Below are 16,659 nucleotides of genomic sequence, written 5' to 3'. Positions count from 1 at the left end.
GAACATAAACTTGACATGAATTTTAAAGAAAGTCGCTTTGTTAGACTCACAGTATTAAATTCTCTCCAACCCTATGTGAACCTCAAGGTCAGTGGTTCAAACCCACCAGTTACTCCTTGTAAACCCTGTGGCTATGAGTAGGAAACGATTCAACAGCACTTAACAACAACTCCAGTACTATAGGTTATTTTGGTGAAACTGTGAGCAATGACGACTGTTCAAAAATTAATTGGAAAAAAAATTAACTGGGATGTCTGGAACACAGACTGGGAGCAGGTCAAGGGAATAAGGGAAATGACACTGAAAGGTGTCATCTGATGGCTCTCACAAGCCATGCTTGGAGTTTGTACTTGCTGAAGCTAATAGAAGAAACAAGGAGTAACAGAGCTGAATAGACAATGTCATCAAAGGGCAGCTAGAGAAGACAAAGTCAAATATTATAATGAAATGCACAAAGACCTAAGTTAGAAACCCAAAAGGAAAGAACCCACTCAGCACTTCTCAAGCTAAAGAAAGGAGGGAAAAATTCAAGCCTCCACTTGAAATACTGAAGGATTCCATGGGCAAAATATTGAATGATATAGAAAGCAACTAACTCACTGTACCAAAAAGAAATAATTGATTTTCAACCATTTCAAGAGGTAGCATATATAGGATCAAGAACCAATGGCACTGAAGGAAGAAGTCCAAGGTGCACTGAAGGCATTGGAAAGGCTCCAGGAATTGATGGAATATAAATTTAAATCTTTAATTAAAAAAAATAATAATAATGCAGCATTGGAAGCACTCACTCATGTATGTCAAGAAATTTGGAAGACAATTACCTGGCCAACTGATTGTAAGAGATCCATATTTACACCCATTTGAAAGAGAGGTGACACAATGGAATGCAGAAATCATTTATATTGTAAGCTAGTAAAATTTTGCTAAACCTAATTCAAAAATGGCTGCAACAGTACATTAACAGGAAATTGCCAGAGGTTAGAGCTGGATTCAGACAAGGACATGGAAGGAGGTATATCTTTACTGAGGATAGATGGATCTTAGCTAAAAGCAGAGAATACCAGAAAGATGTTTATCTGTGCTTTACTGACTATACAAAGGTTTTAGACTGTGTGGATCATGACAGACTATGGATAGCATTGCAGAGAATGAGGATTCCATAACACTTAATTGTGCTCATGGCAAATCTGCATATACAGACCAAGAAGCTGTTGTTTGAATGGAACAAGGGGACACAGAATTGGTTTATTATCAGGAAAGATGTGTGCCAGAGTTGTATTCTTTCACCATATTCAATCTGTATGCTGAGTAAATAATCTGAGAAGTTAGATTTTATGGCATCAGAATTGAAGGAAGACTAATTAACAACCTGCAATGTGTAGATGATATAATCTTGCTTGCTAAAAGTAAAGAGGACTTAAAATACATACTGATGAAGATGAAAGACTACAGTTTTTGATATGGTTTGCACCTCAGTGTAAAGAAAACAAAAATCTTCACCACTGGAACAATAAACATGATAAATGAAGAAAACAACCGAAATTTTTGAAGATTTCATTTTGCTTAGATCCACTATCAACACTCATGGAAGCAGCAGTCAAGAAATCAAATGATGTATTGCATTAGGCAAATCTGCTGCACAAGACCTCTTTAAGGTGTTGAAGAGCAAAGATGACAGTGAGAAGGCTAAAGTGTGCCTGACACAAGCCAAGTTGTTTTCAACCTCCTGGTGTGGTGCTGTGGGTTAATGTGTCACACTGCAAAGTCATTTGAACTGCAAGGTCAGTAGTTCAAGCTCACCAGCTGCTCCTCGGAAACCCTATACAGGGTCTCTATGGGTAAGAACTGACTCGATGGCACTTAACAAACAACAACAACAACATCTGTGAAAGTTGGACAATGAATAAGGAAGACTGTAGAAGAAATGACGCGTATAAGTTATGGTGTTGCCAAAGAATACTGAAGGTACCCATGGACCGCCAGAAGAACAAACAAATCTATTTTGGAAGAAATATAACCAGAATGCTCCTTAGAAGTCAAGATGGCCAGACTGCATCTCTCATACTTCAGACATGTTATCAGAAGGGACCAGTTCCTGGAAAAGGACATCATGTAAAAGAAGGAGACCCCCAACAAGATGGATTGGCAGTAACAGTGGGCTAAAACATAGCAGCAATTGTGAGGATGGTGCAAGACCGGGCAGTATTTTGTTCTGTTGCATACAGGGTTACTATTGGTCAGAACCAACTTGATGGCATCTAACAACACCAATAGCATTGCAGTGGAGGCAGCACTCAGCAATCACTGGAGGGTTCTAGGTGAGGAAATGGCACAACATTCATGTTGGAAAATAAAATGGTAACATAAAGTTGTGAGTCCGGAAGATTTGAAATATTTGATGAGAAGTGATGAAGGCCTATGTGAGGCAAGGGTATAAGAAAGAATGATTCTAGATACATAAGCAGTGGAAGCCACAAGATCCAATGAGAGAGTAAAGGACAAGGGGCTTCTTAGGTTGGGCAACTATAGGGGGTCAATGAAAATAGAAAACAAAGAAGGAGTTTACTTTTTGTTTATTTTTATTGTGAGGGTGAAGATGATCTTATTTGGACCTCAGGCATTTTCAAATGAGTTTAACAGGACTCTGAGAAGTGGGCAGGCTTGCACAGGATCATACAGTGTAAAAGAGCTGAAATGAAAACTCGGAGCTCTCAGTTCCTAGTTTGGGTTCTTGTGCTGCCTCAATTCACACTGATCATTATAAACAAAGATGATCATCATGTTTTGATCCAATTTCCAAAAGCCTTGGAAGTCCTGAATAAAATCTGAATCTGTGACATTAAGGTAGGCGTTTTTCCAGTTCTAGGCAAAGCCCATTTTGTCTTCCATGCGATCCCAAGAAACAATTAGTTGTGAGTAATTATAAAAATTAGGACACTTAGAACCTGTTCTTTATCCAGTCCCTGTTTGCTGTCATAATAAAATATATATATATATATTTATTTGTATAACTTCATAAGCATCTGCATTGGAATAAGCCAAAATTCTAGCAGCAAGGCTCAGGTGCCTACACAATACCTGCAGATGGCATTAAGGTGGCCTGTATGAAAGTCATAAACACAAGACCAGACATGTAATGGGTGTTCAAGAAATATTAAAGTCCCTTCCTACCTAGCATCCTTCTACCCAGGTGCATGTTGCCTTGACATCCTCAGAGGATCCAAATTTCAAAATACTCTATAAGACACACACACAAAAACTATTGCGTTCACCCTAACAATATCATGTCTCCATCATGATAGCTGATATTCTTTTTGTATTACTATATGCCAGGCACTTTTGTTGTTGTTGTTGTGAAGTGCCATAGAGTCGGTTCCGACCCATAGCGACCCTGTACAGGGTTTCCAAGGGTGTAAATCTTTACGGGAATAGAAAGCCTCATCTTTCTCCCGCGGAGCGGCTGGTAGTTTCGAACTGCTGACCTTAAGGTTCGCAGCCCGATTCGTAACCACTACGCTACCAGGCACTAGACGAAACATTTTATGTATGTGATCTCATTTTATCTTCCTTAAATGACTTAAGGGGAGTCCCAGGGTGGTGCAAATGATTAATGTGCTTAAGCTGTAAACCGTGAGGTTGGCATTTTGAGTCCACCTAGTGATACCTTGGAAGAAAGTCCCAGCAGTCTACTTCCAAAACATCAGCCATTGAAAACCTTATGAAATGCAGTTCTACTTTGACACACAAGGGGTCACCATGAGTCAGAATCAACTCAACAGCAACTGGAATATGACATAAAACCGAAGAAAGGCTCATAGTGGTGAGGTTACAAAGGTTGTAAGCCAGGACATGAATCCAGGTCTATCTGATTCGAGAACACATGCTCTCACACAGTAGTCTTCTCCTTCTGCAGAGGCTATACTCACTGCCCAGCTGATGGCACCTCAACTTTCTATGGTTCTCATCACCCTCCTTTGAACTTGACAGACATGTAATTAGTCCAACGTCTTACACCAGCAAACAGATTTCCATTCACAGCTTTAGATCACATCAAACTGAGCTTATTTATCATAAAAATGAAATATTACCTCATCATTAGTGGGGTCCTAGCCCACCAACACAAATGGGCTAAGGCAGCCCTTTCGTCTACAATTTCTTTGAACAGCTCAACTTTCTACTCTTGTGGATTTAGCTTATAATCAGTTTACTAAAGAGGTAGTTTCACTTTTTGTCCTGGTATATTTCAGGTGGAGAATTAGCTACAAATTCTCTACAAATATATATGGATGTAAAGATCATCTGTCTCCATTAGACAGGGGAAGGGCTCAGTAAATCAATCCTGCAAAGATGCGCTGAGCAGGCTGACCCATTCCATTGACTCAGTAATGTAGTTATTTGGAGGATTAGCATTGGAATGGGAGGTCTGAATTAGAGTCTCAACCTTCCATTGAACTTGTGGAGTAACCTTAGGTAGGTAATTTTAGTGTTTCTCAGAGTCTCAGTTTCTTCATCTATGAACACTAATACCTATACCTCCTATGACAAATTTGAGAAGCTAATGACTGTGTAGAAAATGTTTTACTACACTCCCCACATATCAAAGTTCCATAAGTGACAACGTCTCCTCTGTAAAGTACCACGTCCCCATGGTTTTTCCTCCTAAAATGTAGTGTGACTCTAAAAATGGAAGGGACAGAAGACAGCTATCAATTCAGGACTCCTCTCCTATTAGGTAGCCCACCAGAGGTATCCCATGTTTCTTAGAACCATACCTGGAGATACTGACCTGGGAGAGAGGACATTCTTTGGCTAATGTGCTCTGGTTCATCTCTTTGAGCAGTTCCTTTAAGGCATTGCGGACTGTGGCATGGTTCCACTGCTCCGCAGGCAAGTCTTCTAACTTCGAACAGCTAGAAAACAGAGCAAGAATGAGCAACCTCAGTAAAGGTCCTTGTCTATAGCACTCATGTCTGGATTCTCTATGGTGGCCGGAGACCTGAGCTGAGGCAGTGGAACAAATCAGCATCACTAGGACTTTCATAGAGCCCAATGTGGTCTCTTTAAACTCATTAGAAAGCTAGCCTAAGAAAAAGGGCCACTGAAGGTATGAAGAAATGCCATTTAAAAATATATATACAAAAAAAAAATATATATATATATATATATATACAAAACTGTCCCTCATCTGATTATTCAGTTATGCTTGTTAGTAATCGCATACATGAGCCCTGGATATCCACAGATAAATGTAAAAACCTTCCCTAAAAGCCAAGACTGTAAATTCCAAAAAGACAAAGTTTCCACTCCCCCACCCAAAAAAGCTAAAGAGGATAGAGAAAAACACTGTTAACTGATGATGTATGGAGGGGATTATAATCAATGTAATGAAACAAGTCATATGAATGGTTGAATGTGAAACTGATGATGTGCCCTGTAAACTTTCACTCAATCCACAATAAATACCTTAAATAAATATATATATATATATATATATTTTTTCTAATCTGTTTATAAAAATGGGATAGCAGTGTGATTCTAAATGTCTACCAAACAAATTTAATTATTGGACATTCCTAAGGTTCAAAGTAAACAAATGTTACCTCTAATTTTTAAGTTTGAAGACCAGGCCCACACTTCATTAACATAGAAAAATTCAGGGATGTGACTTTCCTAACCAAAAAACACATTTTCAGATTAGACATTAGGCATTCCTACACAAGAATGGGGATGTTGGGTCACTATTAATGTGTAAATTCCCCATAAGTGGACAATTCAAAACCTTTGTATCAAAGGAAAACACTCCTTAAATCTCTACAGCAAAAGACACTGTAGAGAATGTGCAGACTCTTCAGAGGCATAACTTGTTCTGGATGCTGGGCCTCTGCAGGCCACAGAGTACAGGTTGAGGTGGAACTCCACAGCCTGCACATTCTTGGTAAGCCTGCTATGAGCAAAAGTCACCCTCACTTCTCAAACCTGAAAGCAGCAGAGGTGTTTATTCTTCAAATACTATGTGCTAAGCATTTAACCAGGCCTAGAGGACCCATTAAATTAGGGGCTGTGGAAAGTTCCCCTTTAAGGGCTGCATGTTTTTAATGATTGATCAAGCGTCCCCTGGGTTACCACTTCACTGCTTCTGAAAACAAAACATAAAACAGTTGGAATGCGAACTATAAAGATGTCTGGAGAAGTACCCCTTCTTCCTTCCCTCTTTATTTTTTTCTTTTCTTTCATCCAAAGACTAGTTATTCATGAAGACAGGATGAGCTGATCCCTGCAGTGAATGTCTGATGGACGAGGCAGCTCCAAGAGTAAGGGAGTCAGATGTTCAGAGACCCACCTTTGCAACTGGATTTTCAACGTCACAACATGATAGACATCTTGTAGCATGTCGGCCACGGTCGCGTCGGGTGCATCAGTCACGTAACTAAGGGGGAGAGGGTTCCACCTCCCCAGCTTGATTATTCCTGCACAGGGAAGAAAAACATCATAAACACATATCTGCTATTTATTAAACCTCCCCACTGTTTGTTCAATGTTAAGAAGGTCATTCCATAGTCAACATTCAAGGCCCACTCAGTGATATTTTACAACCCAGTGCAACAGCGATTTTCTTCTGGCAGACAATCGAGTTAGTTAACTATACAGGAAGATGGGAATATAAGGATGAGGTTTAATCATGGACTATCAGTTCTTCTATGTTTTCCTGTTTCTTAAATTACTTAGAAAACCATACGGATACTTGCTTCCCCCAAAGTCTTGTTTCACATTCTAACTTAAGACGGATGCTAAATATACTGGATTGCTGATTTCATAGATGCACCAAAAAAGCAAGGCTTAAGTAAATACAAGATTTGGTTTTGAATTGTACAAGAAAATTCCTGTGTGTGGGCTCAGCACTCAGCTACATCCTGACTGTGGTGTGATCCCCCGTGTGAACAGCATTTGGGGTTGATGAGGCAGTTAGAGTTCACTTCCAGATCCGCAGCGCACCAGGCAGAGCATTCGCTTTCTGTGGCCAAATGCAATCGGCAGGATGATTGACCACAGCTCAGTAATAGCAGCGATTCTTTCAACTTCCTCTTTTATCTAATTCCTTGACTCTTTTTAGAGTGACAGTGGTACCCTTGCTCTGTGGGTTTCCTGAGACAAATGGTAAGCACACGTGACAATGAAGAGAGAAAATAATTCTGGTCAAATGTGGGCTGTATAGAGCAGTGCTGTTAGGGATCCTTGTAACAGGAAGACCTGGGGCAGTTTCAGCACCATGTGGTAAAAGCTTAACTTCTCAATAAGATGAGTCCATCATGCCTGGGGCGTGAGGCACACATAATACTGATAAAGAAATATAACTAGAAATCCCCTGTCACAAGTCACATAGAAGAAGAATTTTATTTGTATGGTATGAAAAATTCAGTGGTCCACACGATGTCAGAAATTGCCACACAGTAAGCACATTTATGCTTTAGTGACAGAAGAGAAGCTGCATTTTAACTTTTGACAATACAGGTGAATCTGACTATGATCTTTAAAAAAATAAAGCATATTATTTTTTATCATCAAAAAATAAGAACACCTGTATACACACGTGAACTTTTCAAAGTTTCACAGAATAATGCTTTTGCGCTCTGGAGTGACTTTACAATAATAGGAAATGAACTATCTGGTCAGGCCATGTCCTGCCCAAGATGAAATACATGAATACACAATGCTTGACATAATGCTTGAAAACAGGGAATAAACAGAACAAAAATATTAAAATGATGCACTGTTTCAGTATTAAGATTTAACAATCTGGTGCTGAATATGCTGCAGTATAAATAGTGCCTGGACTCAGATCCAATAAAGTAACACAGCTCTCATTCATAGTACCGTATGTCTCCAGTTCTGGCTCCTCAAGTCTTATTTCACTTGCCAAGAAAAGCTGTTTTCTTGTGGGGATAGTTTCTTAACATTCTCTCTCATGACAATGAAAAGTGCACAGCACGCAGCATGTCGTAGTCATGAAGTGAGCAGCCTGGGCCCACTGGACAGCCACCCCGGAGAGACTCAGTCTGCTACTTTGCCTCCTTCACTCCTCTAGCCATTTGAAAATACAGGAAAAGGTACCAGGAGCCATGTCGAACATGTTTACTATTTTTGAACTCACTCCACAATTTTAGCTTGTTTTCAGAAACCATTGTGATAGCCCATGAGTTGTATATAAAGTAAACAAATTCTAAAGACATGATTCTTATGAAAAGAAAGGGTTGAGGGGGAGGGGATGAAGTTCGCAGTTGTGCCCTGACAAGTGAGGATAAGCAGAGGTAGATTCTGTGGGTCACTGTGGTTACTAAGAATATTCTATCTATGAAAAGTGAACTGCGCAAACTTCAATGCACAGCGCTCCAGGAGATTCGTCTGTGTTGCTGAGTGTGTCAGCCGGCCAGTCCTTTGTACTGTTGAGCAGAGTTCCACTGTAAGAACATATCACGGTGAAGCCAGGCACGACAGACTGTATTTGTGTGGTGTCCTTTCTATGGAATGTAAGATCAGGCAAAACTAATGTACGGTGATGGGAGGGGGAAAGCGCTTACCTCAGGACAGAAGAGAGAACTGACTGGGAAGGAACATAAAGGTACTTTCCTGCTGCAGCTGGTGGGTACACGGGTATGACTGTCAGAGTTCATCCAACTAAACAATATGCATATGATTTATTATCTGGGAATTGCTGTGTACTGTCAAGCCAGTTCCGACTCACAGTGACCCTGTATAGAGTTTCCAGGAGCCAATGGTGGATTTTGAACTACTGATCTTACATTTAGCAGTCCAGTGCTTATCCTACAGCACCACACCAGGGCTCATGTAAATTATACCTGAATTAAATTTTAAAAAAACAGGCATAAAAAAGGGAGCTGGAACTGATAGACAAATCATTCAGCTAGAAATAGTGATTTCCATTTAGGTAGATTTTCTCCCCACCTTCAGGAGCTAGAAGGAGACTTATTTGGGCTAGAATTAGACACACACAGGTGTTTGCACACCACTTAATACCTTCATAGAGAGCAGCTGCTACAGTTTGGTTTCTATGTCTTAGAAGAAAACTATTGATGCATGTGATTTTCTTAGGCAATGGGAGGTGGCATGGGTTTCTTTTCTTTCACATCATATTGACCAACCTGTATGGTTACTAGAAGTCATGTTCTTTGCTTAACTTTCTATGAGAGTCTGCAGATGCAAGATCAGTTAGAAGACCTATCTCCAGAAGGCTGCTCTCCTCCAGCCAGGTTGAGGTGTGCATTCATTTATTTTAATGAGTCTTTCCTCCAAACAGAGTCTTTGTTGAATCTGCATGTATTAACCCTCTTGGGAAAACTGTCCCTTAGATACAGTCTTCCTTCGTTGCTATGTTGTTGTTGTTAAGAAGTGCCGTTGAGTCCGTTCAACTCATAGCCACCCTGTATACAGTTTCTGAGGCTGTAAATCTTTGCAGGAGCAGAAAGCCTCATCTGCAGAGTGGCTGATGGGCTTAACCCACCAACCTTGTGGTTCTCGGTCCAGTGCTTACCTACAGAGCCACTGTGTTCCCATTCCTTGGTATACAATACATAAAAATTACTTGGGCTAGTAGTCAAGTATTAATGAAGGTATAACAGCTTCATCAATGGACTTCATCAATGTCAGTGATCCTGAGGACGGCACAGAACTAGGCACTGTTTAGTCCTGTTATACATAAAGTCTCCATTTGCTATAACTGGGCAACAACTAACAACAGGCACTTAATTATGTCGGCCCAGCAAGTGACTTAATTTCTCCATACCTCAATCCTCTCATCTGTAAAATGGAACAGTGAAAATGTCAACTGCATAGGAATACTATGCAGATTAGCATGGCTATCATTTACCCTTAATAATTGTGCATTATCATTATGTAGATTTTTATGCTTCAGTGATGCTTTGTAAAGGGAAGACATAGTCAATTTATTTCAATAAATACCAATTTTAGGATTTTTTTAATGACTTCATTACCTTTTACACTTTAATTTGATCATGTGCCTATAAAAAAGCCCTCCTTATTTTAAATCACAATGTTTGTCCTCCTCTATTGCCACCTCCCCCATGTTCATTTGCCCCATCTTTGGTCTTCAGTGCCTCCTCTCCTTTTTTCTATAAGTATGTTTGGAGTACCTGGTGTGTAAGCAGTTTATGTGATTGGCTGCCAATAGGAAGGTTGGAAGTTCAAGTCCACTCAGAAGAGCCTTAGAAGATGCCTAATGATGTACTTCTGATAACTCAGCCACTGAAAACTCCATGGAGCACAGTTCTACTCTGACACATTCTGGGGTCAGCATGAGCTAAAGGCAACTCTACAGTCACTGGTTTCACATGCAGCTTCAGGTCTACTTTAAAACTAACAAAAACTGGAACTCTTTCTCCCCTTAATCTCTCATTTTCGCGCCACCAAATCTACTGTTAAGGCACATAACAACAACAACAAATCTATACTGGAATGCACGTGGATTAAAAGAGGAAGCATTGTGAAGACAAGGGAACAAACTCCCTAGATGCCTAGTTACAATTTCTTCCATGAAAACATGGGGGTTCAGATGAGTTGGGTGCCCATGAAAACATGGGGGTTCAGATGGGATGGGTTGCATCACTAGCAAAGCCCAGATTTTTTTCTCCAAGGACTATGTCCTCACTATTGTCATTATTTAAGTCACACAAACTCAAGTATGAGGCACATCAGAAGACTGGCAAAATAGGTTAATCCCAAGTTTGGGAAAAGCATAAATGCCTGATTCAATAGTCTAACATGATCAGTCAGAAGTTAGGAGCAGAGTCGGGAGTTAGAGGTGAGTTGGTGCCCAACCTTCTCTACTTATCGGCTGTGAAATTTTTGAACAAGTTGTTTAATATCTGCAAGTTTCAGTTTCAATGTCTATAAATGGGCTATTATTGTGCCTACCTCATAGTAGTCCTGGTGTGGCACTGTAGGAGAAGCACTGGATGGCTAATCACAAGGTTCACACCCACCAGCCACTCCTTGGAAACTCTATACAAGGTCACTATGTGTCAGAACTAACTCCACAGCACTTAACAACACCACCACCTCACAGGTTTGTCATGAGGTTTTAAATGACAATAAGAGGTTAGCACTGGGGTTACCACATCATAAATGCTCACAAACAGTAATGGGAAAATAGACCCTGAAAGGTTTTCTGTGTAGACATGACAATCATTAAAAGAAAATATTAGAAGATAAATCTATACTGGGGGTCTGGTGTGGTGCTGTAGGATAAGCAGTGGACTGCACGGTCGTTAGATTCGAGAGGTTCAAATTCACCAGCCACTCCTCAGAAATGCTCTACAGGGTTGCTATGAGTCAGAATCAACCAGACAGCACATAACAACAACAAATCTATCCTGGAATGCACATGGATTTAAAGAGGAAGCATTGTGAAGGCAAGGGAACAAAAGCTGAATGAATCTAAGTATGTACATATGTCTAATGATACCCATAATGGTCTCCTCAGGGCTTCAAAGGAAAGTTAAAGACCCTACAAAATGCTAGTTCAATGAAGCAGCTCAAATAAGAAAGTGGTGGTGGTTATGTGCCGTGGAGACGGTTCCAACTCATAGCGACCCTGTACAGGGTTTCCGAGGCTGTAAATCTTTAAAGGGGCAGAAAGCCTTGTCTTTCTCCCACGGAACAGCTGGTAGTTTTGAACTGCTCACCTTGTGGTCTGCAGCCCGATTCATAACCGCTACGCTACCAGAGCTTCTTAAAGAAGAAAGAGTAGTTCATATATCCATTGGAGATATCTGGCAAGCAAAGTTGGGGAAATCTCCATAATAAATGGCACAACTAAAAACACAGAGGAATCCCTGATTTAACACACTCAACTGTTAATCAAAAGATTGGAGGTTCATGTCCTCCCAAAGGTACCTCAGGAAAAAGGTCTGAAAATTAGCCATTGAGAATCCTATTTTTCTTCTGTTGTTTGTTGTCATGTGCTGTCAAGTCGGGTCTCACTCATAGTGACCCTGGGTAGGGTTTCCAAGGAGCAACTGGTGGGTTTGAACTGCTGACCTCATGGTTCCAAATTCAGAGTTGATCTTACAGTGTCACACCAGGAGTTCATTGAAAACTCTATGGAGTCTATCTACTCTGACACACATGGGGTACCATGAGTCAGAGTCAACTTGACAACAACTGGTTTTATTAAGTATACCAATTATCAAACCTTATGAGTAGGTTATATAATCCCAATCTGAAAAACAGAGGAACTAACGCTAATTAAATGAGATAGTATTGGATACACACTTCGAGCACAACCAGGCATGCTGTACATGTTCAATAAGTGGTGAATCCCATTTCTCCTTTGCATAGGTATCACACCTTCACTCTGTCTTGGGTACTAATCCCCCATACTGACTTCAAGAAAGCGTGCACATTTCTCAAATTCCAACGCAGGATTTATTCCTTCCCTGATCACCTTCAGGAGGCAGGTAAGGAGCTCTTAAAGTACAGCGGGTTAGTGTTGAGCTGCTAACCAGAAAGCCAGCAACTCAAACCCACCAGGCTGCTTGACAGAAGAAAGATGACGCTGTCTGCTCATGTAACAATGTACAATCTTGGAAACGTAAGGTCGCAATGAGTAGGAATTGGCATGGTGGCAGTGGGATACAGAAGGTAGGGAATTCCCATTTTAATCTGAAGTGAGGTGACGATCGCCAGAGAGTAGCTTTCTAAGGACATCAGTCAGTAACAACCACTTTACAGTCTTTCTAGCTCCTAGACCAGGGGTGGGGAACATCAGCCCACAGGCTGTATTGCTATTGTTACTAAATGCTGTTGAACAGATTCCAGCCCATAGTAACCCTACACAGGGTTTCCGAGGAATAACTGGTGGGTTTGAAACACTAACCTTGCAGTACAAACTGACCTTGCAGTCCAACACATTATCCTGCAGCAAAATCATTTCATATGGCCATGCCAAGGCAACAATGGTTCCAGCCATCACATTGTTGTTGCTGTGGCTGTTAAGTGCTGTCAAGTCAGTTCCAACTAATAGTAACCCTACGTAAGGTTTTGGAGGAGTGATTGGTGAGCTTGAACCACTGGCCTTGCGATTCAAAATGACCCTGCAGTCCAGTACGTTAACCCACAGCACACCGGAACTTCTATATCACATTGTTGTTGTTGTTGTTGTTGTTGTTGTGAAGTGCCGTCGAGTCAGTTCCGACCCATAGTGACCCTATATAGGGTTTCCAAGGAGCAGCTGGTGAGATTGAACTGCCGACCTTGCAGTTCAAACAGCTTTGCAGTCTGGTGCATTAACCCACAGCACCACACATTAGAGGTGAGTTAATTAAATGTTTGACCAAACACAATAGGCTAATTTTTAAGTTGATAATATTATATGGTCTGTGAATTATGTTATAATATCCAAGTGACCCTAGATAGAAAAATGGTTCCCCACCCCTGTCCTAGGCCAATACCCTTCCTGCTCAGCTCTGCTACTGCTGCCCTGAGGCTGGGCCCATAAGCCAACGTACCACCACCTGAGAGGTTCCTAGATCACAGGGCTGTGGACCATCCACAGCAGGCTGGTTCTCAACACTTAATGTTGAACAGAGGAGCAGATGAGGCCAGTGAGTAAACAGGTGATGGGTCCGAATCGCTGAAAAGTGCTATTTTGGGGACTGCTCTGGAAAATAACAGCCTTCTACAACAGTGTCATTTCAGAAATAAACATTTTCCAAATCATCTTTATTATTTACAAGGAATTTATCATCTGCAAACATTTAGAAAATGCCTAGTGCTAAGGCATTTCAAGGTCTTTGAGTCACAAATTATGGGCCTTTATTTTGGGGTTGAAATTCATACAAATGTTAACATGATTGAATTGAGCACAATATAAATAAAACTGTTTATATCCAGACAAATCTGTTCACTAAAACACAGAGTACCAAGCCACTCTTTGTGTAATGCCTTCAGACTAAATAACAAAATGCAATTGTAGGTAAATTTCCCATTAGTGACATAAAATTAGGTTGGGAATGGAGGCAATTTTTGTCTAAAATTAAAAAGATGCAATAATGGAAACCAGTTTTTTACTTTCTCAGAGCAGTACTCTGCCAGAGTCAGAGTTGACATTTCACAAAAAAGAAATATCAATAGCTGTTTGTGTTCATATGTTTTTGTTATTTTGATCAGTTTGTAATCAAACTCAGAAAAAAACAAAATTCTTCTCAGTAGATGCATAATTCATATCTTTAGTATTTATTATTTACCCCCTACAATGTGAAAATCTAAGAAAAGTCATGATATTCATTACAGTTCATCAGCATTCGATTCAAGTTTTTTTGGAAAGTTGATCACTTCTGATGATAAAATAAAATGTAATGAGAATAAAAAAAATTAATGGAATATCAGAGTGATTAGTACTAGGCACTATTCATTCAACATATTGTGCTTGTGTCTCTAGCATTATTACTAAGATGCAAAGATAACCCAACGCACTTTACCGCAGCACTCTGAAGCTCACAATTGAGTTGGTTTTGTTGCTAACTGCAGTCGAGTCGGTTCCGACTCATATAGACCCTGTACAGAGTTTCTAAAGGAGCTCTGGTAGCGTAGATTACGAGTCGGGCTGCTAACCTCAAGGTCAGCAGTTTGAAACTACCAGTTGTTCTGCGGGAGAAAGATGACACTTTCTGCTCCCGTAAAGATTTACAGCCTCGGAAACCCCATGCAGGGTAGCTATGAGTCGGAGCCTACTCCACGGCACATAACCACCACTACCACCAACGTAGAATTCTAAGGAGCAGCTGGTGGGTTAGAATTGCTGACCCTGTGGTTTGCAGTCCAGTGCTGATCCTACAGCACCACACCAGGAGTCTCACAACTGAGTAGGGGAGCTTATTATTGCTAAGCACATAGCTAAATGAAGCTACTTTTAAAATAAAATGGTTTTGCCCCCTGTACCTCGAATATGAGAACTATTTATTTCATGAAGTCCTGAGAAGTATGTAACATTCCCCACAGTTTACAGAGACAGGCAGACAGATGCTGGTAAAGTAAGGATACGCTGAATAATATTGCAGAATAAAGCCCACAAATCAACCTGTGACACAACTCTATGTAATCCAGCAAGATATTCTGCTAATGTGGCTCAATGGATAATTTTCTTTCCTTGAAGGTGTTATTTTAACATAGATTTTTAGCAGCAAGGTGAAAACTCAGCCTGAGTAAGAAAACAAGACATTAGTTTTAATATCCAAAGGCTGGGGTTTGTATATCTCATAATTCTCTGGAAAAGAACTCAGTTAGAGAGTATCAATAAAAGGCCCAGCCTCAGAGTAACTAAGCCTTGGGGCTTCTGGTTCATGGTCTTATTTCCACAGCACACCACTACATATGAAAAAGGGGGATTCAGGACATTGATTGCAACTGTTTATCCTCCTCAGAGTGGTCCTGTCCCTACGCAATAGCAGATAATTTTCTGTTGTTCAGCTATGCTTTGTTAAAGAAATTAAAAACAGCCTGTCCTATATAATAAGAACATAGAATTATTTATCCATAAATCAGTTCACAGGAAATCACTAACCTGCAGTATAGAATAATTCAGCCTGTGTTTCTAACCTGTGGTCTGACTGCGGTAGATCATCAAATTATAGCAGAATAAAGGCATAAATTGTAGTTATTATTGTTAAACCTAAGGTGGGAATGACTTTTCAATGAGGAAAGAGGAAAAAGGCCAAATGAAAATGGTTTTTGAAGTGCACGTATTTTCCTTTTTAATGCATAGCTTAGCAGTACCCAAAACATAGTACTGCTATAAACACCAAACTCTTCTATACTTTCTACTTTGATTTTACAGGTTCACTTAACAACAGCAACATCTATTTCAAATGGCCTGTTTGGGGGTAAAAGTCAATGGAAAATGAAAGAGTATTTTTAAGTTTTACATTATTCAAGTCCCTTTAAACCTACACGAATTAATGAAACTTTACAACATACTTGTCTGGGAGGCTACAATGCATTTAATCCTGTATTTATAACAATACAAAAGAAAACACCAGACAGAAATAAATAATTCAGCAATTTGAAATAAATGTTGAGGCTCTACTGTTATATGAATGTATCTATAAATCAACAGATAAATACACACTGAATGAGCTATATATATCCTCTCTGTACCAGACAGTTCCCCTACCTGCAACATTTAGGTATTATTGGAAAACCCCCACAAGATAGTTTTAGCTCTTTAAGAACAATTTCATTCTAATATCATACCATTGCCTTTCACAAGGAAATGACCATCATAAAGATTTTTAGTATTTAAAAGCTGAAATCATGAATTCTAAAGCACTTTGCAAATAAGTTATAGTGATATACATACATCTGTCTGCCACACTTTTTTTTTTTTTTTTTTCCAGCCAACTACCCCCTTACGCAAAGAAACACTCTACTTAAAAAATATATACAATACCATTTGGTGCCTTGTAATTCTATACATGGCTTTTATATTTTGCAGGATAAAGATTTCGTCTCATGTAATAGATGCTGCTTCACATTTGGGAAACGTTATGTTATAACCCTGACTTTTATTAGATTATTTAATATAAGCACTAAGTAACTAGACTAAATTAATAAAGACCCTATTGG

The 16,659-nt window shown here is 39.9% G+C and overlaps 1 protein-coding gene across 3 annotated transcripts in view; it reads right to left on the bottom strand.

Annotated features, from left to right (window-relative positions):
• SATB2 (SATB homeobox 2) overlaps window positions 1-16,659 on the bottom strand; it is a 237,654-nt gene that overhangs the window by 125,471 nt on the left and 95,524 nt on the right. For 2 of the 3 annotated variants that reach the window (XM_006862001.1, XM_006862000.1), the window contains exons 4-5: window positions 6,344-6,470; window positions 4,790-4,913 (exon numbers count right to left, since the gene is read on the bottom strand). The exons of the other annotated variant lie outside the window; for it this stretch is intronic. In XM_006862001.1, coding sequence (XP_006862063.1) covers window positions 4,790-4,913; window positions 6,344-6,470 — 251 coding nt within the window. The remainder of the gene's footprint in view (window positions 1-4,789; window positions 4,914-6,343; window positions 6,471-16,659) is intronic. 3 annotated transcript variants of the gene reach the window in all.

The sequence above is a fragment of the Chrysochloris asiatica genome, unplaced genomic scaffold, assembly GCF_000296735.1.
Source record: "Chrysochloris asiatica unplaced genomic scaffold, ChrAsi1.0 scaffold00045, whole genome shotgun sequence".
NCBI lineage: Eukaryota > Metazoa > Chordata > Mammalia > Afrosoricida > Chrysochloridae > Chrysochloris > Chrysochloris asiatica.
The sequence above is the reverse complement of the archived record's forward strand: the minus strand, read 5'-3'. Positions and strand labels throughout refer to the sequence as shown.